The 24,841-nt window shown below is 42.4% G+C and overlaps 1 protein-coding gene across 1 annotated transcript; it reads right to left on the reverse strand.

Moving 5' to 3' along the window:
* Positions 1 to 626: 626 nt before the first annotated feature.
* On the reverse strand, positions 627 to 16,344 carry gss.L (glutathione synthetase L homeolog; the record flags this gene model as incomplete). The annotated part of the gene is given in 13 exon segments (NM_001087544.1): positions 627 to 1,757; positions 3,052 to 3,241; positions 4,366 to 4,447; positions 5,154 to 5,348; positions 6,929 to 6,995; positions 7,283 to 7,360; positions 8,354 to 8,434; positions 8,925 to 9,041; positions 9,130 to 9,269; positions 9,436 to 9,511; positions 11,071 to 11,216; positions 11,780 to 11,915; positions 16,308 to 16,344. Coding segments are annotated over 12 exon segments (1,425 nt in total). The 5' UTR covers positions 11,909 to 11,915; positions 16,308 to 16,344.
* Between the last annotated feature and the right edge of the window lie 8,497 nt (positions 16,345 to 24,841).

Raw genomic sequence — 24,841 nt, forward strand, 5'->3', positions numbered from 1 at the left:
CTACAAATGTATTATTATTGCTACTTCTAATTGCTCATCTTTCTATTTGGCCCTCTCCTATTCATAGTCTAGTGTATTTAAATCAATGCAGGGTTGCTAGGGTAATTTGGACCCCAACAACCCGATTGCTGAGATTGCAAACAGGAAAGCTGCTGAATAAAAATCGAAATAACTAGGGATGCACCGAATCCACGAACCCCCGAATCCTTTGGGAAAGATTAGGCAGAATAATGAACCGAATCCTAATTTGCATATGCAAATTAGGGATGGGAAGGGGGAAACATTTTTTACTTCCTTGTTTTGTTACAAAAAGTCAAGTGATTTCCATCCCTGCCCCTAATTTGCATATGCAAATTAGGATTCGAATTCGGTTCGGCCAGGCAGAAGGATTCGGACGAATCCGAATCCTGGATTCGGTGCATCCCTAGAAATAACTCGAACCACAAATAATAAAAAAATAAATTTATTACTGACTATCACTCTCTACATTTTACTAAAAGTTCATTTAAATGCGGAACAAATCGTTGAAACATAGAAATAAACACATGAAATCGTAACCACTAGACGTCAGGAAGAATATCACCGAGTGAAAGTAAAACAAAGCGAGATAATAAAAAAAGCCATCATGCATCAGTAGTATATTTATTGTTAATAACAAGCATACTGTATATAAAGCAACAACATATTTTACAGGCTGTACAACAGAACGGTGTATACATCATACACATTACACACCAATAGAGACTGATACAGGTAGTTAAATCGGACGCTGCTAGTTAGCGCTTACAATCTACTATCCAGTTTAAGTGCGAAGAATTGTTGTTGCCATGCTAAAGTTGCCAGGTTACTCTAGTGTTGTCAGTTGAATAATGAAACAAGAATGTTTTCATTGTGGACTAAATAAATAAGACTAAAGCTGACCAGGTGAACCAGGTTCTGCACCAGGGATTGACGCTTGAGATATCCCGGAAAACGACATATCCCAGCATTCCTTTTTCAGCTGCAGAGATGTCAATTAATCACGTGTTATCAGGGACATAATGATCCAGTCCTGGATTTTTTTTTTTTTTTTTTTAAACCATAATTCCTATTGACTCAACGTGGGAATAAGAAATAAGGTCTCAGAAAATGCCTGGAGTGTATTGTTATCACTTTATGACATGGGGCTAATTATAGCGCTATTAAAGGAATGCTGGGAGTTGTAGTTTTGCTATATTTCAATTTCTGAAAGTTGCCTGTCCCCGCCCCACTCCTTTTGTCTGTCCACCCAGTCTTTGATTAATTTGTATTGAAACCACAGCAATTATGGGGATCTAATGCACCTGAATCTACTTTTCGGTAGCCGTTCCAAGATGGTTTGGAATGTTCCGCTCAATGGTACATCCCAAAGAGCCTGGCTCTAGCTGCACACACACAAAGACTCTCTCACATACTTAGAATCCTGGCATCATGGGCAAAGTAACTAATCAAAGTGATGCCTTCCACTCTAATAAGGCACTGGGACATGTATTCAGCTCACTGGAACACTGAAATAAGACAGAACCTCTTGCTCAGACAGTTAAATAGTGCAGTAATGATTATGCTCAGCAGAGGGAGTATTAGGCACATTATGTAGCCGAGATCACAAGCCACATTATACCAGGTAAGGGTTATCCAAGACTGCCACTCCTGCAGCTACACCTCCATCTGAGTGTTCTATGGCCTTTGTCCTTAGGAGATGACCCACTTGATCATTATAGATCATCTGTTCCCTGTGCCTACAAAACATCAATATTTGTATTAATGGAGAAGGAAAGGTTAAAACTAAGTAAGCTTTATCATAAAGGTCTATATAAATACACCAGTAAACCCTCAAAGTAATGCTGCTCTGAGTCCTCTGTCAAAAGAAACACAACATTTATTCCCTATATATATATACACCCTTCTATTGTGTACACATGGGCTTCTGTATTAGACTTCCTGTTTTCAGATTAAACCTCCAGGGCTGGGGCTTGAGCATGCTCAGTTTGCTTCTCTTTTTTCTTCTCCCTCTTCCTACCTTCCCTGCTGTAATCTGAGGTCAGAGCTATGAGTGAGCAGGGAGAGACTCAGGCAGGAAGCAATGTCACACCAAGCTAATATGGCAGCTGCTATCCTAAACAGAGAGAGCTGTTTACTCAGGTATGGTAAAACATTCTGCAGAATAAATAGTGTTCTAGCTTGCACTATTGTGGCTAATCTATTGGAAATAAACTGCTTTGGTAGCTTTCCTTCTCCTTTAAGTACTTTAGCAGCAGCTCAATGGGGCAAATTCACTAAGAATAGAAGTTGCGCCAGGCGCAACTTCGCCGCTCTTCGCCGCACTTCACCAGGCGAATTTTCGCCAGCGCTCCGCAAATTCACTAAAATGCGAAGTTGCGCACAGGGGTAGCGTAAGTTTGCGAAGTAGCGCTAGCGTTGTTTCGCTATATAAAGCGAAGTTGCGCTAGCGAAGGCTAATTTGCATACGGCGCGAAATTCAAATTTCAATGGAGGAACACGTATCTGCACTACAAATGCCTAGAAAACCTTCAAATCAGCCAATAAAAATGTTATTTTGCCCTACACATGTGCCCACTGTCTAGGTAAGTTGCCATGAGTCAGGAAAAGTAGGGGGGAGGAAGGGGAGCCCCAAAAAATTTTAGATCTTTTTCAGCCTATCAGCCATCATGTAGAAAACACGGCAGCGTTTTTTGGGACTTAGAAAAAATTGACTTTTTTTTAAACAATCCCTATCTACTCTATTGCGCTTCGCCAGGTCTGAGGTGGCGAAGGAAGTCTAGCGTAAAAGGTAGCGTTCGCTACACTGCGCAAGTTAGTGAATTTGCGTAGTTTCGTCGCTAGCGAAAATTCGCCTGGCGTAACGTTGCGAAGTAACACTAGCGAAACTACGCCAGCGTTCGTTAGTGAATTTGCGCAGTAGCGAAAATGCCGAACGCTAGCTAAAAAAACGCTAGCGTTCGGCGCTTCGCGCCTTAGTGAATTTGCCCCACTGAGTGTGTAAAGCACCAGGGAGAATACTCATACACTTACCTGACATAAACGCCAAACATGCCCAGCTCACTAATACACTCCGATATCTGCACACGACCCCCAGCCCTCAGCAGGCAGTTCTTCAACGGCTTGGGATTAATCTTGTCCATTAATATGTAGGAGGTCCGTTCCTCGCTGTCTTTGCACTCTTGCAGCTTTTCTTTCAGCTCTTCCCCGTACAAATTATTCCCTTAAGAGAAGGGTAAACGCTTGGATTTTATTTCTAATATTCACCCAGTCCCACTAGTTTGGCTCACTAATCGATTAGGGATCCATAACCACAATTATACTTTAGAAGAATAAAGCAATGATCATTTTCTTGCATCTTCACAATGAATGCAAAGTCGCGTCTGTTTATTTTCCTATGAAATCGCAAGGGAGATGCCAGATGGGCGACTTTCTTGTATAGGAAAGTCTTTAAAAATATTATGGGATCCGTTATCTGGAAAACCATTGTCCAGGAAGCTCAGAATTACGGAAAGGCTGTCTCCCATAGACTCCATTTTATACAAATAATCCCAATTTTTAAAAATGATTTCCTTTCTCTCTGTAATAATAAAACAGTAGCTTGTACTTGATATAATTAATCCTTATTGGATGTAAAAGCAGCCTATTGGGTTTATTTAATATCTACATGATTTTCTAATAGACTTAAGGTATGAAGATCCAAACTACCAACTACCAAACTATCTTGTGATTGGACGGTCATTAACTTGGAGACAAAGACTTTGTCAAACTAGAGACCCCAGGGCCCAATGGAGGGCTTTACCTCCAGGCTCTGTCACCACCAACCATCCCTCCCTGTTGGTGACCACCACTCCTCCCTCCGCTATCAAACAGACTGCCCAAAAGTGACTCCTCAGAGCACTTTTGCATTTTACCTTCATTTTCAATTTTTAGTGGTTTCTGAGAGATTCGCAGTTTTAAACTGCTAACACCTGGCCTTCATCTCAACAATGTCTGCGACCCTTACGGTCTATGCACTTCCCATATGAGTCAGTTAACCCTAGTCGGTTGAGCCAAAAGCCTGGTATTAGTCTTAAACTAATAATATCACAAAACTGCTAAAAATAAATGGTATCATAAATGAAAAATATTTAGAGAATTGTGAAAAAGTGCCCAGAGAAGAAGAGAAGTTTGCATCAATTAATTTTTTGGGTTTAGATCCTGGTGCAAGATCCACTAATAAATCCTGATGGTAGAGTCATTGGCACTGCAGACTTCTGTGTAAATGCAGATAATGGATGGGAATTACTCAAGCCACTGGTCCTTAATCTATCTCATGACAGTATATTATAGCCATTAAAATCTCACCTCCTCCTTCCCGTTGTGGTTTCAGCACAAATTGGTCTGGATTAGCAAGAGCAACTCTCACTGCCTCATCTCCTTCTTCACCCTGGGGACACACATAGAAAGGAAAAACAGCATCATAACCATTAACACTGGCAATGCAGCTTCCTTAAGAGCTTTCTGAGAAGCAAATAACATTATCCTTATCATTTAGAACAACAATATGGCTACTGAAGTTAGTATCTGATAGAAAGCAGAGACATCACGTGATAGAAAGCAGAGGATTGACACTCTAAAGCGCTAAGCATGAACATTATATTGTTTGGGGTAAACGGACTGTTTCCAGTCCTTTAAATTAGAGTATACAGTAAATATGTTAATGTTCCCTACATACCAGTGCTCCAGTTTTATTTCCTTGCAAAGCTATTCACAATTGCTTTACAGCTGGCAGTTTCTAATGAACCGACAGCCAGTGTACCATGCATGCAATATACACAAAAAACCTTGTACAGCACAGTGATAGGTTAGAAGAAAAGCAGGAGAAACTTCATCCCAGTAATGAAAAAAAAAGGATAAGTTTTTGCTTAAATGCTAAACATATACAGTAGAACCCCCATTTTACGTTTTTCAGGGGACCAGAAAAAAAATGATGGAAAATCAGGGAAATGTAATATGTATTGTGGGAACACAAAACAACAATGTAAAATGAGAGAAAACTTAAAATCAGGGGATGTAAAATTGGAGTTCTACTGTATTTTATAAAGTGTAAGTGTTTGAATAAGTCATTATTAGACCAAGTCATTTCCACTTACAATATCCAAGGAGTACAGGCCTGTAAAGGTTTCTCTTATTCGAGCGACTGCCTCCGGTTTGTCTGGAAGAAATTTCTCAAGAATTTGGGGACGGCTCAGTTCCTGCTGGACCTTTTTTGTTCCAACAAGTTGGGTTGGTACATCTGGACATTTTACAGCTCTGGATCTTTCCAACATGAGCCGTGCCTCCCAATCCTGAAACAATATGGGAACTCTGTAAAAATCTAAGGTAACTACTAACAACAAAACTGAACAACTTCTAATAACTGCTACAGACCCACATTCCATCTGCCACTTCAGCAAGTCTAATTCCATAATCCCAGAGTTGAGTGTTGGATAGATCAAAGCAGGGGTCACTGGTTAATATTGTAGGAAAGATTAATAACACACTAGAAAATAATCTTTTGGCTATGCAGACAGCGTGGCAGCACCTACAGAAACAGTTTTTGTTGTCTCAGGGAAGGGAGTGTGACTGTGGGATAGCAGGTATAGTAGGGAGAGATGGTGTCTATAGTAACAGTGGAATAATAGTCTCTGGGAAGGGACTGTGACTGTGGGATAGCAGGTATAGTAGGGAGAGATGGTGCCTATAGTAACAGTGGGATAATAGTCTCTGGGAAGGGACTGTGACTGTGTGATAGCAGGTATAGTAGGGAGAGATGGTGCCTATAGTAACAGTGGGATAATAGTCTCTGGGAAGGGACTGTGACTGTGGGATAGCAGGTATAGTAGGGAGAGATGGTGCCTATAGTAACAGTGGGATAATAGTCTCTGGGAAGGGAGTGTGACTGTGGGATAGCAGGTATAGTAGGGAGAGATGGTGCCTATAGTAACAGTGGGATAATAGTCTCTGGGAAGGGACTGTGACTGTGTGATAGCAGGTATAGTAGGGAGAGATGGTGCCTATAGTAACAGTGGATAATAGTCTCTGGGAAGGGACTGTGACTGTGTGATAGCAGGTATAGTAGGGAGAGATGGTGCCTATAGTAACAGTGGGATAATAGTCTCTGGGAAGGGAGTGTGACTGTGTGATAGCAGGTATAGTAGGGAGAGATGGTGCCTATAGTAACAGTGGGATAATAGTCTCTGGGAAGGGAGTGTGACTGTGGGATAGCAGGTATAGTAGGGAGAGATGGTGTCTATAGTAACAGTGGATAATAGTCTCTGGGAAGGGACTGTGACTGTGTGATAGCAGGTATAGTAGGGAGAGATGGTGCCTATAGTAACAGTGGGATAATAGTCTCTGGGAAGGGAGTGTGACTGTGGGATAGCAGGTATAGTAGGGAGAGATGGTGCCTATAGTAACAGTGGGATAATAGTCTCTGGGAAGGGAGTGTGACTGTGGAATAGCAGGTATAGTAGGGAGAGATGGTGTCTATAGTAACAGTGGGATAATAGTCTCTGGGAAGGGAGTGTGACTGTGGGATAGCAGGTATAGTAGGGAGAGATGGTGCCTATAGTAACAGTGGATAATAGTCTCTGGGAAGGGACTGTGGCACAGTAGGGAGAGATTGTGCCTGCGGATAACAGTCTCTAGTTCTAGTTAACAAAAGTTAAAGAAATACTGTTATAACATGATTCCCATTTAGAACAAGACAAATTAACTTTTTTTCTCAATAGTATTCTTATTTTCTGTAACTGTAGAAATTCATATATTATATATTTTAAGTTCCCATGCTCTCCGTTAAATCAACAACATGCATCTCTAAACAGCAGTGCAGTCAATGTCATTGGACCATACCTCCTGCATCCCCATTCCTAAACTGAATACAAACCTGTTCTGTATAATCTTGAGGCACATAACCAGTTCGGAAGTAAGCCACGGCAACCTCGTATCCATCGCTTAAACAAAAACAGACAATGTTTATTACCATTCAGAAGCCAATGGGTTTTCTGCTCTTCCAGTATCCACAGTGCAGGATTGTGACAATAACATTTTAGTGCATCCTTCCTTTATCATAAATAAAAAGTATAAACATATATTAAAAAAAAGATGCATTTTAATTAATTAGAGGAGCAAAGGGCTTGTGAGCAGCAGCTATATCTTTTATCTCACATCCTCAGACACCCTCAAGTAACAAAACAAATTCAATAGCCTGTACACTTTCCCCGTGGATGGTTATACTTACATGAACAGGTGTCTCTCCTCGTCTAGAGTTCCTCTCTCAAACACGTCGGCTAAGCGTCTCCTTATCACACGGACATTTCTGTAACACAACAAGAAACTTTTTGTTCAGTTCTACAGATCCTGCACACAGTTTGCATCCTTGATGACAGAATAAATAGAAATCAAAGTACTGGCTAGCATATAGTATGTGGTTTCAACACAGCATGGAGGATGGTCAACGCTCAGTGATGGAATACATACAGTATTTAAGGCACAAAACCTGTACAAGCCCTCACCCCAAGCTGAAGGTTGATCTTGATGTTGTGTAACTTTAGCTGGCCATACACAGGCCAATTTGATTCCTCGAGACTGAGTTAGTATTTTCCCGATGGGCTGTCCAACCGACACTGAAAATTGACCACATATCTATCAGGCAGTTTGGAAAATTGTCAATTCTGACAAATGTCCCCTTAAAAATCCACTGAGGACACACGATCAGGACCGCCATCAGTATTTGCAGGGCCCCATACGACAACATTTCCTGGGCCCCCTGGGCTGCGCCCACCGCAAGCCTCACCTACGAGTCCGCCCTCCCCACCCCACAGGTCCGCCCCCCACCACACAGTAAAAAAACAAAAAAAATATTGGTGGCTAGGGTTCCCACATGTTAATGAAAAATAAAAAGATATTGGTGGTCAGGGCCCCCCATAAAAAAAACATTTGTGGCCAGGGCCGCCCCATTTAAAAATATTGGTGGCTAGGACCCCACATGAGTAAAAAATATTGGTGGCCAGGCCCCCCCCCACATTATAAGAAAATTGGTGGCCAGGGCCCCTTAAACGTCCATGCCTTCCCGAAGTCAGCAGCTCTCAGAAAGATGGGGGGCCGGCTAATCAAGTAAGTGTGGCGTGGCAGGGCCCCCCTTACCCTCAGGGCCCCCTACAACTCTCCCCCCTGTACCCCCCTGATGGCTGCCCTGCACACGATAGCTGACATGTCAGATAAATGAAAGACCTAAGGTGCAGTACCCTCTTCCCTATATGGGTAGGAAACATAAACCTGAATTAGGCAACTTGGAAATGACCGGCTTTACCTTTTGCACAGTTCTGCTTCTATAAAGCGTTGATCCAATATGTTCCTTTGCTCATTCTCAACCAGAAACATAACCGTGGCACTGAAAGGGAAGGAAGAATATATGGCGGTTAGGCAAACAGGACAGAAAATATACATTCGAAAGAGATGCTCTGAAATCTAAAAATAGCAGTTCCCCCTGAATTCTAAGAAAGCAGTGGATATAAGTAAGTAGGACAGGGCAATGCACCCCAGTAACGTATAGGGACAAAGCAACTGTAAGTTGCTACTTGCTTATAATAAAGGGTAACTGGATCGTGATTAGTATGAACTTGCAGCCCTTTGGTGCACCATGTCTACTTACAGTTGGGGATCACAAACAAACCCCTGCAGATGGTGCACTGCAGTCGCAGTTTTTGTTTTTATAAAGCAGTTTATTGACCAGTGCTGGGATTTTGCGGCTGTCACTAAAAGGCCTGCTTCTCTTTGGAAAGGCTTTGTGTATAAATCTAGGGGAATCTTGGGAACATTTGGTGTGGTGGTTCCATTTAACACCCCCAAACACTCATAATGATGCCTTGTGTTACACTTACTCGACTGAGCCATATAGTGCCCAGGCATGTGCAATGCCCCAACCAATCCCTTCAACTGCATCGTTGGTTAAGATGCTGCTGGATTCTTCCGATTTCCTCAAAAACTTTAGCACGTGTCTAATAAAAAGAGATATCAACATGATATTCCAATGCAAGACAACATATATTTCTAATTGCTTTTTGTTTTTTATCCCCAAAGTCTTACTGATGCACCGCAGGGGTCCGGGAAGCAAGGCCACCAAAACTAGCAGCAATGGTGTTTATCTCAATCTGTTTTAAAGCAGGTGTCCCATCATCTCGGCAGTCAAACATGTAATCTGAACGATTGATGCCTAAAAACACCTCCTGGGGAAAAAAACACCAATATTATGGAGCAACTATGTCTTTAAAGTTGCAGTGCTGGATTATGCCCATGCCCACATTTTGCCTGTATTGTCATATAATTATCTGGCAGGAGCACATTATAAATATTAATATATTAGTATGTTATCAGCTCAGGGGTAAAGCCTACCTGTATGCAATCTTCTTGCTGAACTTGCTTGTGGATTGCAAATAGCCGTCGGATAAAATCATCCACTTTGATGGTGCTGGTGAGAAAGAAAAAGAGGGATAGTTCTGACACTGGAATGTTAGAGATTAGAAATGTTATATATGCTGCAGGATTGTTAGCTTGTTTTTTTAACCACCATCAATTTGTAATCACTAGGGGTGCTGCTGCTGTAGAGAATTATAGTAATGCCTCTGGTAAAGCAACAAATAGGGCAGCTCCTAACGTTATTTTAAAGTATTGTTAAAAATAAAGTGTTTTATCACAAAGCATATTTTATTCAATATTGAATTGAAATGGAAAGCGTCATAAATGCTATGGAAGGGGGCACACAAGATGGTCCTCCACCTGAAAACTGATTTTTGTATAATGTAAAAATGTTCAATAGATTTAAAGGAGAATGAGAGTTCCAATTTATGGGGGAAGCCGAATGTTAAGGCACCACCTAAGGATTGTAATGACTTAACTGAAACCCAGGGCTGTTGCTCCTGTTATCACAAAACTGTACCAGCCTAGGGCACTTGTAAGTGAGCAATCCTCTTCCTTCCTTCTTTTTTCAGGCAGGCAGTAGAGTTAAAAGCCGCATTTCAACAAAAAAAGCAGTTTTTATTCTACTGCGCAGGCGTCAACTGCTGGATTTTGAGGAAAGAAGAAGGGATACAGAGGATCACTTGATCACTAGTGCCCAGTCTGGTACAGTTTTCTGCTAACAGGAGCACCAGTCTGGGGTATCAGGTAAGTCATTACAATCCTTGGAGGTGCCCTTAAATTTGGTACCCCCCCCCCCATCAATTGGGGCTTTCCTTCTCCTTTAAGATTATATGAAAATAGAATTGCAATTGAATGCAGTGTTTGTTTATCCCTTTCTGTCCTCTGGGTTTTGACTCCTAAAATAATTAGGGATGCACCAAATCCACTATTTGGGATATGGCTGAATCTTTGGTGAAAGATTCGGCGAATACCTAACCGAATCTAAATTTTCATATGCAAATTAGGGGCAGGAAAGGAAAACGTGGAAAAAAAATCTTCTTATGTGACAAAAAGTCATGTGATTTCCCTACCTGCCCCTAATTTACATATGCAAATTAAGATTACGTTCGGCCTTGCACAAGGATTCGGCTGAATCAGAATCCTGCTGAAAAAGGCCGAATCCTGGCTGAATCCCGAACCGAATCCTGGATTCGGTGCATCCCTAAAAATAATGTAACAGGATTCAGTTCTGTTTATCACTTGGTTTGCACCATTGTTTCAGGAGTCAGAATCAGCCGTGCAGAGAATATAACAGTCAGATGGATTCTGCTTTCAACAGCAATTACATTTACAGTCAATATACAATTGTAATTACCACTGTATATACTGGACAGTTGCTTAGAATTACATTTTCTTTCACTGTACAGAAAATTGTGTATTTTGTATCCATCCCAACATAATACTGCTCTGCAAGGGCTGTTACACACAAGCAGCTTTACTGATTGAACTTGCCCTCCAGCCATTGGATTAATTAGGGCTTTGTTATTATTGTCTTTGTCTGTACAAACGAGACGGACCCATGAATATTGGCTGAGCTCTGTGGGTTTTATGCGTTTAGTGTTCATATACCTGGAAAGAACCTGTTCCAAGAACGACGTGTCCTGGCTGATCCGATCCACCAACGTGTTAAAATCTTCCTGCACGCACTTGGCTTGCTCAAAGAGAGCTTTGGGCACAGGGGATGGGAGAAGGGCAAATGGGGCAAAACTGACAACCTTGGAGGGAAAGAGGTAGAAAGACAATCATTTCATGATGTCCAGTGCCTGGAGAATAAACCCTGTTATTAACCTTTTTTACCTTTTTTTTTTTTTTTTATACATTACTGTAATTACAATTTCCATGCTTTCAACCTGCCCTTTTTAACCTTACATGCTTTGAGCCAATGATAGTTGTGGGAGAGGGAGACAACTTACCATGTACAGTTCCAGCATACCCCCATCTGAAGGGCAGCTTTTATTTTGCAAAAAAGTAAGATAGCCTTAAATTTCACTACTTTAAAGTCCCCCTGTTATGATATCTATCTCAGTGGCAGAAGTAATATCATTAAAGGTGGGGGAGAGATCAGTGCTTTGTTTATTTAAAATGACTTAAAACGATTGCAGCTGAGGTTGTCCTTTATAAGAAATATATTGTGTGGCTATGCTGGGTGTAGTTGTCCTTTAAATTAAAATGTTGATCTCTGCAGCTTCCTGTAGGACTGCCATGAGCCACAGCCTTATTGTGTGACATGTCCAACATGTGACAGACCAATACCCATTTAATTCTAAATTGTGCTTACGTCCGATGAATTTGGGCTCTCTTTTGTCCTCATCAAAACCCCCTGCAGCAAAGCTGCATCAATGGCAATGGGTGCCAACTCCTCCAGCAGTTTTGTGTCATTGTAGATATCGTCCCAGAGATCAGCCATCCTGATGCTGCAGAAGAAAATCATTGACAGGTCATTAATAACTATCCGAATGTATCAAGGGGACTGACAATGAAAACTCCCACACAAACAAATACTCTTCCTTAGTCATTAGATTCCCCTTTAAGGCAGACATTTTTCTAAAATACACCAGCAACTGTTTTCTACCTTAAGAAAGAAAATGTCATTGTAATAAACTTTCTAAAATATATATTCATTACATATTTTTACGGAGTTATTTGTAAATATAATGGCTATTGCAAGCAGCATCTGGCTGTTTTTCTGCACTGCTGGTTGTGACTCCTGAAATGATGTAGCAGAACCAGAGAACAGAAAGGTATAAAGCAACTGCATTTACAAATAAGTTTAAACAAATTTGAAGTGTTTTAAGTCATGCCTATTGGAAAGGTCCCTAGAATGACACCTCAACAATGTAGCAGAAGTCTAGAGAAACAGACTGTAGTATGGCAGAAATTTTTCTTTTGTGCATAACTGCATGTGAAGCCCGCTGCTTGAAATCAGGATATTTTGCATCAGGCAAAAGAAATGAAACCCTAGTGAATCCCTCCTTATGGGACATCTCTGCAATTAACGCAACAAGTGTTCCTTATACTCCTAGGACAGCCCACCAGTCAGATCCTTAATCTCCTACCCCAGCCCCAGGGGCGATCTGGGAGTGTATGCTGCCCCAAAGGGGGCCCTTTCCAACAAATCTCCTGAGAGTAACTTTCCCATCACTAACATTAAGATCGCTGGATGTAGCTTTCTTCTGCAGTTTTCCAAATTCAGATCACCACATGTAATGTGTTTTACGTGGGTATTTTGAGAAGATTTGTCACCTGCAAGGAAGCACAGATTTGCCTTGGTGACAAATCTCTTTGTGTGCCATTACCCTTACTCTTCTACTCCAAATCCCAGTCTGATTCATACACTCTTACTTTAAGTCCCAGTCTAATTCATACTCTTCTACTCCAAATCCCAGTCTGATTCATACACTCTTACTTTAAGTCCCAGTCTAATTCATACTCTTCTACTCCAAATCCCAGTCTGATTTAACAACTCTTACTCCAAATCCCAGTCTAATTCATACTCTCCTACTCCAAATCCCAGTCTGATGTGTACTCTCCTACTCCAAACCCCAGTCTAATTCATACTCTCCTACTCTAAATCCCAGTCTGATTCATACACTCCTACTTCAAATCCCAGTCTGATTCATACTCCCTTTTCCAAACCCCAGTCTGATTCATACTCTCCTACTCCAAATCCCAGTCTGATTTATACACTCTTAATCCAAGTCCCAGTCTGATTCTTACTCTCCTACTCCAAACCCCAGTCTAATTCATACTCCCTTCTCAAAACCCCAGTCTGATTCATACTCTGCTACTCCAAATTCCAGTCTGATTCGTACTCTCCTACTCCAAATTCCAGTCTGATTTATACACTCTTACTCCAAGTCCCAGTCTGATTCATACTCTCCTACTCCAAAGCCCAGTCTAATACTCTCCTACTCAAAATCCCAGTCTGATTGATGCTCTCCTACTTCAAACCCCGATCTAATTCATACTGTCCTACTCCAAACCCCAGTCTAGTTCATACTCTCCAACTCTAAATCCCAGTCTGATTCATACTCTCCTACTTCAAATCCCAGTCTGCCTCTTTCTCTCCTACTCTGACACTTGGGGGCAGATTTATCAATAAGGGTTTTTATCCACAGAAAAATTCACCCACTTTCTATTCATTCCTATTGGATTTTGAGAAGTGCACTTATCAATGGGTGAAAATTAGATTTTATCCATTGATAAATTCTTTTCTAAAAATCCCATAAGAAGGAATAGAAAGTAAGTAGGTTTTTCTGCAATTAACTCTAATCTCACGTATTCATAAATCTGCCACTGAAGCTGGCCATAGACGTTCAGATTTCATTCCTTGTACGACAAACGTTCAGATATCGATCGTTTGTTTTAATGCAACAATCTATGACTAACCATTCAGATTTAAATTGTAGGATTAAGTAGGAAAAATCAGACGATTATTTGGCAGAAAGCAATTGTACAAAAGTTATGTCCCGGAAATAGTAGTGACAGTCACCCACTGATATATTTGCATAGGTAATACATGATATTTGCATTATCTGACAGAAATCTTCTAACCTGTCCGATTGATTAAGCTAGTGGTTGCCATAGTACGAAAAAAGTCCACACACTGTCTTAAAATACAATTATATTTGTATCTATATCGATACAGATATAATATATATATCTATATCTCTTAAGACTCTCCTACCCTGCCCCCAGCCTGTACATTACTCTCTTAATCCTGCACTGTATTCATCCCTGTTTGTTGCCACCATGGCTATCATTCCCTTTTGTCTCACATTATTACAATAGACAGCACATGAATGGTGCAACAGGTTAAAGGGAACATACAGTAGCATCCTTGTCTTCTAGTATTATATGCCTCATTAAATGTACAGTGTACAGGAACAAAATCTCACTTTACCTCTTAAAAATGCAGTGATAGGAGAGCTGCAGAGAGAGTCACCACTCAGTGTCTCGGCTGAAGCAAGGACTGTGTTTGTTCATTCATTCTCCCACAGGAAGTGCTGTGTGTGTGGCAATAGAACCCCCCCAGTAGCATCCCAGTCCCCTCCCTGGTCCTGCCCCTTTCTCTCTGCTCCCAACCTGATTTAGCTGTGGGGCTGCAGCATTTCCCTGGACTGTGAGCTCTTGTTGTGTCTCCATTATCTGCTAGTAGAGAAAACTAAACTAAAGCTGTCCACGGACATGCAGATTTCATCATCAGATCCGACGGACGATTGGACTTGCAAACGTCCGGCCTGCAACTAACCATTCAGATTAAATGAAGTAGTAAAAAGAACAAATCAGACAATGTTCTGGCCATTTATTGACAGACGGCGAATGTATGAAAGTTATGTCCAACAAATAGTAGTGACAGACTGATATCATCAGATAAGCGATACATGCTGAGATATTATCATTAGCCGACAGAAATCTTCTAACCTGACAGATCGACTAAACGACTGACCGCCATGGTACAATGAATGTCTGGACGATCCACACACTTTAGCTTTCCGTCAGTGGCCGGCTGAAGAGTCCAGTTGCCTTTTTACTTAAGTCTACTAGATACTGAATGACCTGAATGAATGAGAATCTTCATAGACTAGATCTGCTATTAGATTTAATTTCCAGCACCACATTTTCTACTGTGTACAACAGCCTCCTATACCACACGCGCCCTCTATTAAGACAGGAGCTCTTACACTTTACTGTAGCCCTCCTGCTGTCAGCAGGCCTGGGCCAAGCCGACTGGGTGCCCAAGGCAACTTGGCTGGCCACTTCCCTTCCCTGGTGCATGCACCCAATGTAACGATGCATGCACCCAATGTAGCGATGATGCGGGAAGGGGTTGCGCACGTGCACGGAGGAGCGTGCTGGAAAGTGCCGGTCGGGGAACAAGGTCCGGACCAGGTGTAGGTGAAAGAAGAGGTACGTGCTTGGCACCAACACTATGTTGTGCCCATGTCTCTTCTGCCTACCCCTAGTTCCAGCTAAGGTTGCTACCTTTTCTGGAAAAAAATACCAACCTTCCTATATATTTATCTTTTTACCCTATTAATAACATTGGGATCAACCATCATTTTTACTGGCCAGGCCGGTAAAATACCGGCCAGGTCGTTAAAATACCGGCCAGGTGGCAACCCTGGTTCCAGCCCTGACTGTCATCTTAGGGCCCTGAAACATGGGGTGCTTTATTGCACAGTGGGAAATCTCCTCTCCCACAGACGATGAGGTGCCCAACTATACTTGCACCTTCACGCATGCAGTGATACTAGGTATTCGCTTGAAAATTGCATTTCCGTGCAATTACCTGCAATCGCTGTATGTAAATATGCCCTTGAGATGGCCAAACACGGGCAGATTAAAGCTGCCTATATTGGTCCTTTAGACCAATTCGGCAGTTTATCTGCTCGTGTATGTGGGCTTCCGACGGGTCTTCCCGATCGATATCTGGCCACAATATCTATCGGGAATGTTTCATTTTTCCGATGATCGACTCGTCGGATTCCATTGATCCTCGTTGTAATCCGATTGTTCAGCCCTGCGTTGGTGGGAATATCGGGGGAAAGATCGACTCGTTTGGCAAATAATCGGATCTTATAGTGTATGGCCAGCTTTAGACTCGGCAGACTGTTCTTTAGTCTTTGCTTCCATTAGATCTGTGCCAGCCAAAATGTCACCTGCTCACATGCTTTCTTGTTATTATCCAATAGTATAAATGCATAATATTTTCGTATAGCACGTATTGGTTGCGGCAGTACTGTGTTTGAATGAATATCAATGTATAGATTCTCTTTTAGTATAAATATCAATAAACACATTACCGTGATAAGTGCAGCCCCCTCACAAGCTCGCTCTCGTCTCCCTGCTCACATTCACAATCACAAGGATTTCAACAGAGGGGAGGGATATTCTCTAAAAGACACTTCCAATTGGTTGCCAGAAAGAGGCTTGGGTGACAAAGCATAGACACTCAACCAGTGCTGATTGGCTGTACTGGTGAAGTCCTACCTCAGCATGACTGTGCAGTCAGTGTAGCCAAAGAGCTAGAACTCCCGGCAGCTTTCTACACAAAACTTTTGTAATAACAGTTTGCTTGAGCTTAGTTGATAACATATTATGACTTAGCAGTAGGCCACATCACTTCCTGTGATTTGTATTATCTCGATTTAAATGGGAAATGCAGCCAAAGCATGAATATGATTATTTGCAAATGCAATGGTAGTTTGGTCTCTTACAATTCCGTGTACTGCTTCCCTAAATATACCTGAAACACTAGGGGCTATTTACACATGTAATAGAGAGCACACGCTGATGCAAGTGTTAGTTTGCACTTCTGCACCTCCACATGGTTGTCAATCAGACTGGGAATCCATGCCCACCAGAGCTGCCACGTCTTCAGGGACCCCTCCAGGCCCCCTGTTCCAGCTGCAACCCCAGCCTAAATCATACCACCCAACTGTCCCATTTTTTGCGGGGGGAAAGTCCCCAGTCCCAGATTGTTACTGAAATGTCCCGACTTTCTCTTTGATCACCTGCACTGAACAGCCACATTATGATATGATGTATTATGATATGTCCTTAGTCTGCATCCTCCAAACCCCACAATTCCCTGCACACGTGATTTCAATAAGGAAAGGAACATCACAGTGCAATGCATTGTGGGTTATGTAGTTCAGGGGTCCCCAACCTTTTATGGCCTGGGGAAGGAAAAAGAGCCAATTTTTTTCCAAAGACTGGGGGGAGGGAGGGGTCGTCGCCCAATTCGGCGCACCTCGTTTATTGTTCGGCGGCCCAGTTCAGGACTGTCCGGCTGCGGCCCGGTGGTTGGGGACCCCTGATGTAGTTCCTGCATGCTGTCTGTAAGCTGTGGAGAAGTTCTTACAATTTGTAACATCAGTGTTTAGTCCCTCCTTCCCTACCAGGATTTCTAATTATGCAGAAAGAGAAAAACTGTTAACCAGCTGGATTTCAGCATAGAAAATGGCATCTATTCATACTTTTTGAAGAAATAGGTAACATATAATATATTAGGGGTTTCTGTGTTATGTGGGCCTCTTTATCAAATTTTGGTTTGGAAGCCGGAGTTCCCCTTTAAGATAAGCAGGTCTCTTGGGCAAACTGTGAGTTGCATTTTAAAGGGCAACTCACTTTCATTAGCAAAACTGTAATAATACATAAAAACCACAGAAATGTGTTCAGACTTTCATTTCCAGCCGAATTTTGTAAACTGAACATGGTAATTCAAGGGGGTGGCCACAGAAATGGGTTTGGGCAAAAAAATGACGCGTCATGGAGAGCAGCAAATCTTTTCATCCCTCTTTCTGTTTCCAAAATGTTGGAAGGTATGCCTAAATCTCAACCACCTGGGCCCCCCACCCAAACTGCAAACCCCCCCTGCATACATTCCTCTTCCTCTGCAACGGGATCCCGGTGGGAGGTTAGGGGCAGTGCTGTACAAGGCTTCAGACGAGGAGATCTGCAACTGCTGCCATTTTGAAACTGTTTGAATCAGTAGAAGCTTCAGAATTGCACCCACTGGATTGGATGCTAGTGCTGTTTAAATTACATGCCTTGCAAGTGAAACTCCCACTCTAAAAATGCTAGACACAGCCAGTTTTCATCAGAACTAGGGATGCACCGAATCCAGGATTCGGTTCAGGTTTCGGCCTTTTTCAGCAGGATTCGATTCGGCCGAATGGAATCATAACTTGCATATGCAAATTAGGAGCGGGGAAGGAAATTGCGTGACTTTTTGTCACAAAACAAGGAAGTAAAAAAGGTTTTCCCCTTTCCACCCCTAATTTGCAATGCAAATTTGCATACGCAAATTAGGATTCGGTTCGGTATTCTGCCGGATCTATTGTGAATGATTCGGGGTTCGTCTGAATTCGAAATAGTGGAATTGGTGCATCACTAATCAGAACACAATTGCGCCTGTTTTGTCATAAATGGAACATGTATCCATAATTAGTCTGGAATTTTTTTGGGGGGGGCTTAATGGGTAAAAAAATGGTAATTGGTGTCCTGAAAATGCACTTTAAAAACAGCATTTGGGAGAAATTCTGCTCTATGGGTAAAAAAAATTATAGTTGGTGACCAAAACTGCACTTTACTCGTTGCACTTGCATTCATTAATGATCCTTACTTTATCAGTAGTTCTTTCTCCCTGCCATGACTCCAATTCCCATAGTTTTAGTTAAAAAAAAAAGGCTGTTTAAAATCATTGAACATGTGTATTTATTTTGGTAAATTGCTTGAAGCACAATTAATTTTGGTGCAAAAAAATCTTTTTTCCCCTGGACATACTCCATATCAGAACTCACCGGGATATCCCTGCCCCCATACCCCATCAGAAGGACCCTCCCCAAAGCTTTAAAAGCCACCCCCACCCCCTCTATGGCGTCTCTTTTTCCTTCTGCTTTCCTTGCTCCATTGAAAGCAATATTGTTTGCTTTTTAACCTTGCGAAAGCATTAGGTGACCGGAAATGGCACCTAGGGACTGGGGTTTTTTGATCCATGAGATCTTTTCCCCTGCATATTACCTCATATTTGGGACCTTCAGCAATCACTGTTCAGCTGGAAAAGGTAGGACAAAGCTGTTACAGTGTGCTTGATCCCAGGTGCCTTCCTGGCTGTCTGTATGGCATCCAGCGGCAAGTGCCTGTCCCCCCTTCCGTGTGCCCTCCTGGCCGGCCTAAAAGCGTCCAGTGGCAATGGTGTGTGGCCCTGCACCCTTGAGTCTCCATTTTGTTTTTGTTCGGTTCCCCTTGAATGGAGTCAGAATTCTGAGCCAACTGCCTCCCTCACAACTTGTGTATTAGGGCCCTTGCACGCAGGTATTTTTTGTCTGCGCTCCGCTGTGTTCCGCTTTCTTCCACTCATGGAGGTGCACGTGTGTGGGGGCCCTTGAGGTAAAAAAAAAAAAGGGCCTGACACCCCACTCCACTGTGTCAAAACTTTGGGCTGGGCTGGTGTGGTGTACTACTGAGAGGTAAGTTGCCCAATTTTATTGCAATTGGCTGTTTTCACCTGAATATACCTGAATGTTATGTGGTCAGCCAAACTCGGGGTTTTCCAGAGAATATCTCCAGTCCTGGGTTATGGCTCCTACCTCTATTTCGGTATTGTATAATAGGAAAAGATACGGCCAAAGGCGGAATAACTGCAATGTGCATTATTGACACAACAAGTTTTGGTTATAAGAACCCTTTATCAAGTGTCTACTTGATAGCACTATTGTTGCTATGGAAAGTGTTATAGTAACTAGTGCAGAGTTAAATGGCAACCTCTCAGACCTGGCTAATGAGATGCATACCAGATTAGCATCATCTGAATATAATCATGTGATCAACTACACTACCTGACCTTCCAGAATATTCCTCCTGATCTGGGTAGTGCTCTGAACTTTTCAGATGACTCTGCATTATGTTATATGTTATGTTACAGTGCAGAGTCAGGTAATAATCTGGGAACTGGCTAATTGGATGCATACCTGAGTAGCCTCACCTGAATGTAGATATGTGATTAACTACTCACTACCTGAGCTTCCAAAGAATTGCTTCAGTCGTGTTATGGCTGCTGCTGCTGCTACACTGGGTATGACCTGAATCCTTTCTTCTTGCTATCAAATGTGCTCCATGCTTAGAATGGGTCATGTGCCTAGTTAGTAGCAAATTGACTGTATATGTCATTATGCAACTTAAGGTGGCCATACACTGAGAGATCCGCTCGTTTGGCGATGTCCCCAAACGAGCGGATCTCTCCCTGATATGCCCACCAGGTGGGCAATATCAGGCTGATCCGAACGTGGGCCCTAGGGCCCAATGATCGGATCCTAACGAATAGTAATGGGCGGTCGGATTGCAGGACCACATCAACGAATAGATGCGGCCGCGATCCGACTGGATTTTTCGTCCCATCCGATCGAAATCTGCCCGACTTTTGGCCAGATCTCTATCGGGGGGGGGGGGGCCCATACACGGGAAAATAAGCTGCAGACACGGTCTGTGGGCAGCTTTTATCGGCCCGTGTATGGCCACATTTAGATTGTAGTAGTGAACACTCTGGCTAATTGGGGCATACCTGAGCAGCCTCTGCTGAATGTAATCATGTGACCAACTAGAGGTGTGGTGAAACCTTCGCTTCCAGCATATAGCTTCAGAGGCTAGGTAGTATGCTCTGTTGTTTTATTCTAAGTACTCCTCCTTTGGGGGTCTTTTCTTTAATATACAGGAGCCCAAGGTGGGTTATATGGCTGTTGTTTTAGGAAGCCATATGCAATAGGTATTTGAGGCCTGTATTTGGAATACTCAAAAGGTGAGTAATGTTATGATCTTGCACATTGCTGTTCTTGTTCTTTGACATGCTCTGGAGGTTCCAGACCTTAGGGGGTGTGTGCTAGGCAGAATTTACGATCAGTACTCTCATACCTCCCAACTGTCCCTTTTTCGGAGGGGCAGTCCCTCTTTTGACAGCTCAACCCGCAGTCCCTCATTTGTACTGGAAAGTCCCTCTTTTCTCTGCACTGAACAGCCAGAAAAAGAAACAAAGTTTCTCACTTAATTGGCTTTTAGCAGAGAGCCCAGAACAGCTAACAGGTGCAAATAAGATACTTTGTAACAATTTTGAGACACAAAAACACAGTTTAGATAAGGAGAAATATTTTCAAACTTTCATAACCTGCCAAATTTTGTAAAACAAACATGATCATTAGGGGGTGTGGCCACAGAAAGGTGTGTGGTCAAAAAATTGCTGCGCTACGTGTGGAAAAAAATTTTTGTCCCTCTTTTTACTTCCAAAATGTTGGGAGGTATGTACTCTGCCTATCTGAATGTATTACATTGTGTTAACATTCAGGCTATATTTATGTTTTAATACCATACTGTGTTTTAAATCTGTGGTATTAGCATGCCTAAATCTGCAGCATGAACTGTTAATGGTGTCCTGTTGTTGGTATGCGCTATAGGCTGGTACCAGTTCAGGGGTTGTAGGCCCTTGCAATTTTTCTAAGGCCATACAGTATGGATGTGTTTAGCTGTAACCCAATTGCATGTTTCTTGTGCCTTGTTATATACAAGATGGATATATAACTACAGCTTAACCTATGGATAGGGTGATAGGTTGCAGTTGAACTATAGTGTCACTGGGCCTGCAGTAATGATTGGACTGTGGTATAACCAATGTTTATATAGACTGCCTAACTGTGTTCCTCTGAGTTTTGCAGGGATTCTAGAGTTTAGCAGTATGCTAATCTGAATATGGTTTTCTCTGCACTGCAGAGAGTCACTACTTGGTGGTTTACACACTTGGTAAACAGCATTTGACTTGTACCACAGGGCTCTCTGAGTTTGAGCTGTACAGTAATGTTTGTTGGTTTTGCCTAAAGGCTGGCAGGTGGCAGCTGGTCTCATTGGCATCTTCTGTATTACAAGCAAGGAATTAAAAGGCTTGTAAAACACATCTTAATTAGGTTGCATCTCCTCTGCCTTGAGAATAGCTGTACAGCTGGGGCTTGTTCTTGAAACTATTCTGTACTGTTGTTGTTGTTGGCAGGAGTAAGTTGCCTGGTAGCAACAAACAAATGGGGCACATATACATTCCCTTGTATTACCCTCGCTAAGCTATTGTTGCTTGTGGTGTTCAGGGATGTTACGCTTACAATTGTATTGGATGTGTGGTTAAGATTACCGTCTTGGAGCCGCATAATGCTTATATTAAAGGAATGGGTTTACATGATTTGCAACAGTTGCCATTCTATGAAAGGTGTTCCTGACAAGAGAGTCACATCCACAGTGGTGGACATGATATGATCTGCAATCATAGTCTGGAGTTGGGGGTATATCTTCCTGCCTAATTGATTAGTCCAGGCTATTGCTTGAGTAATAGTCTACCCCTTGCCCTGAAGTACAGTATATTCAGCGTGTCTCTAGCTGGGAAGGTTGGAACAAGTGGTTTTTTGTGGGTTCCATCAGGATAAGGGACTAATGCATTGCTTAGGAAGAGCATGTGTGACCTTGGTCCTAGTTGGGGACGGATACTTTTGTTCCTGCTGAGCGCCTATGTTGGCTGGGAATGTGCCTTCCTGTTCTCATGTCATTCATGTAGGTGCAGGGGCAATTAGACTGTTCTTGGTGCTTACCTAAAGAACAGGTGGTAATGAGGCATTGGTTGTCCTGCTTGTCTCTTATTATGGCAGTTATCATTCAAAACATGGTTGCCTTATTAATGTGTGATACAGCCCAAATTAGGGACGGTTTGTCTAGATATTGTGATGCCTGTATGAGGGAGCTTCCTGGAAAAAGGTTATCCACAGGGTAATTAGAGTAAGGTTACCTTTTTGGCATAATGGTAACCTTTTAGCGGGCCCTGGCAAACTGTGTGGATGTACAGTGTACTGGTCAAGAGGCTAGCATAAGCACATATAGGCCTCTTGAAGGTCTGACAGGGATGTTCAGGTTCTCTGCCTACAGTATTCTCCTATGAGGTAATATTTATGTAGCCTTTGGGGTCTTCTATCATATTGTTACCCACCTGATATCTTATCAGATTTGGTTCTGTTCACAATTAACATTTTAGTTTATATGGTATTCTTTGCACAGAACTGCTAGTTCTCTAGGTTATATGTTTAGAGACTTGGATACCTGCTTAGGATAATCAGTATATTCCAATTGTGATGCATTTCAATCTGTTCTTGGTATGCCTCTTCATAAATAAGTTCTGTATGTTGGTCCTATAATTGGTTGACACTATCCACCTCTCGCTATAGTGATGTGAGATGGTCTGTCCCAGGGTGAGTTCCCTTTTAGGACTGGGTCCTAGCAGGATTTTCTTCCTCTTTGTATATTTTCCTATAGGGATATGAGATGGTCAGTCTCAGTGTGAGTTCTCTTTTAGGACTGGGTCCTAACAGGATTTTCTTCCACTAAGTATAATTGTTCATTGCTCTCTTCCTCTAGGATTGGAGTTGAGATCAGCTAATCCTATAAGATGTCTCCTGTACATTACTAGGTTCTGCACCTGGAGCTGATACCATGTTAAGTGCTGTACTTCACAACAGTAAGTATTGCAATATTATCCAGGAGTCTGTTAGAGCCTAGTTCCCTCCCAACTGGGCATTAAGCTTGCTATGTCCCGGTGAGTTCTGATATGGAGTATGTCTAGGGAAAAGGGAAAATTGCATCATACTTACCGTAATTTTCCTTTCCTGGACATACTCCATATCAGCACGTTCCCATCCCTTCTACAATGATTGTCTTAAAGCTAGTAACAAAGACGCCATAGAGGGGGTGGGGTGGCTTTTAAAGCTTTGGGGAGGGTCCTTCTGATGGGGCATGGGGGCAGTGATATCCCGGTGAGTTCTGATATGGAGTATGTCCAGGAAAGGAAAATTACGGTAAGTATGATACAATTTCTCTTATTGCAGGAGTGGACTTTAATGGAACAGTACATGCCTCCTTAACATTTGAAATTCAGAAAGAGGGATACAAAGTTCTGCTGTGCTGCGCATTTTGTGACCACACCCCCTAAATACCACATTCATATTACAAAATTTGGCAGGTTAGGGGACATTTGAACACATTTCTGGGGGTTTTAGGGCCATGTTTTATGTGTTATTATAATTTTGCAAATGAAGATGAATTGCCCTTTAAGCTGCAAGTCTCATGTCTCCCAAGAGACCTGTTTATCTTAAATAGTTACAATTGTATATCTGCTTATTTTAAATAGTTACAAATGTATCAAAATGCAGGTGCTGAGTATTCTGTGCTCTCTGCCAAAAGCCTCTTATTTAATAACGTTTTAAAAACATTATCTATAACATATTCTATTTATTAAAGGGAGTGGAGTTGCGGGCCATGATGCAAAAGGGGGCAGAGCCACTCTGCGTGATGGCCAGAAGACAGAGAAAATGTACGTTTCCAGGGGAGGGCCGGTAATTTTGTAATACCGGCCCCGGCCTTGGCAGGTGTTTTACTGGCTAGGCCGGTAAAATACCGGCAACCCTAGCTGCAACAGGGGTCCCAAACCTTCAGTAACCCACATTCAACAACATATATTAGCTGCTTGTGTGTCTATCATCCATTTCCAAAATTAAGACAGAAAATAAGATAAAGACAGGGCCGCTCCGGCCATGAGGCAAGGTGAGAATCTTGCCTCAGGCGGCACGGAGCGGCCAGTTACCAGGGGCGGCAAAAAGCCGCCTCTGGTAACTTTAAGAGCCGAATTTCCGTTTTTTAAAACGGAAATTCGGCTCTTCTAGCGCAGCGAGCGCTATAGCGCTCACTGCACTAGCGATGCGGCCCCTCCTCCACCCGCTCCGACGCTGGTAGTTAGAAGAGTGGAGCAGGAGGAGGGGCG

Source organism: Xenopus laevis, chromosome 9_10L (genome assembly GCF_017654675.1).
Source record: "Xenopus laevis strain J_2021 chromosome 9_10L, Xenopus_laevis_v10.1, whole genome shotgun sequence".
Classification (NCBI taxonomy): domain Eukaryota; kingdom Metazoa; phylum Chordata; class Amphibia; order Anura; family Pipidae; genus Xenopus; species Xenopus laevis.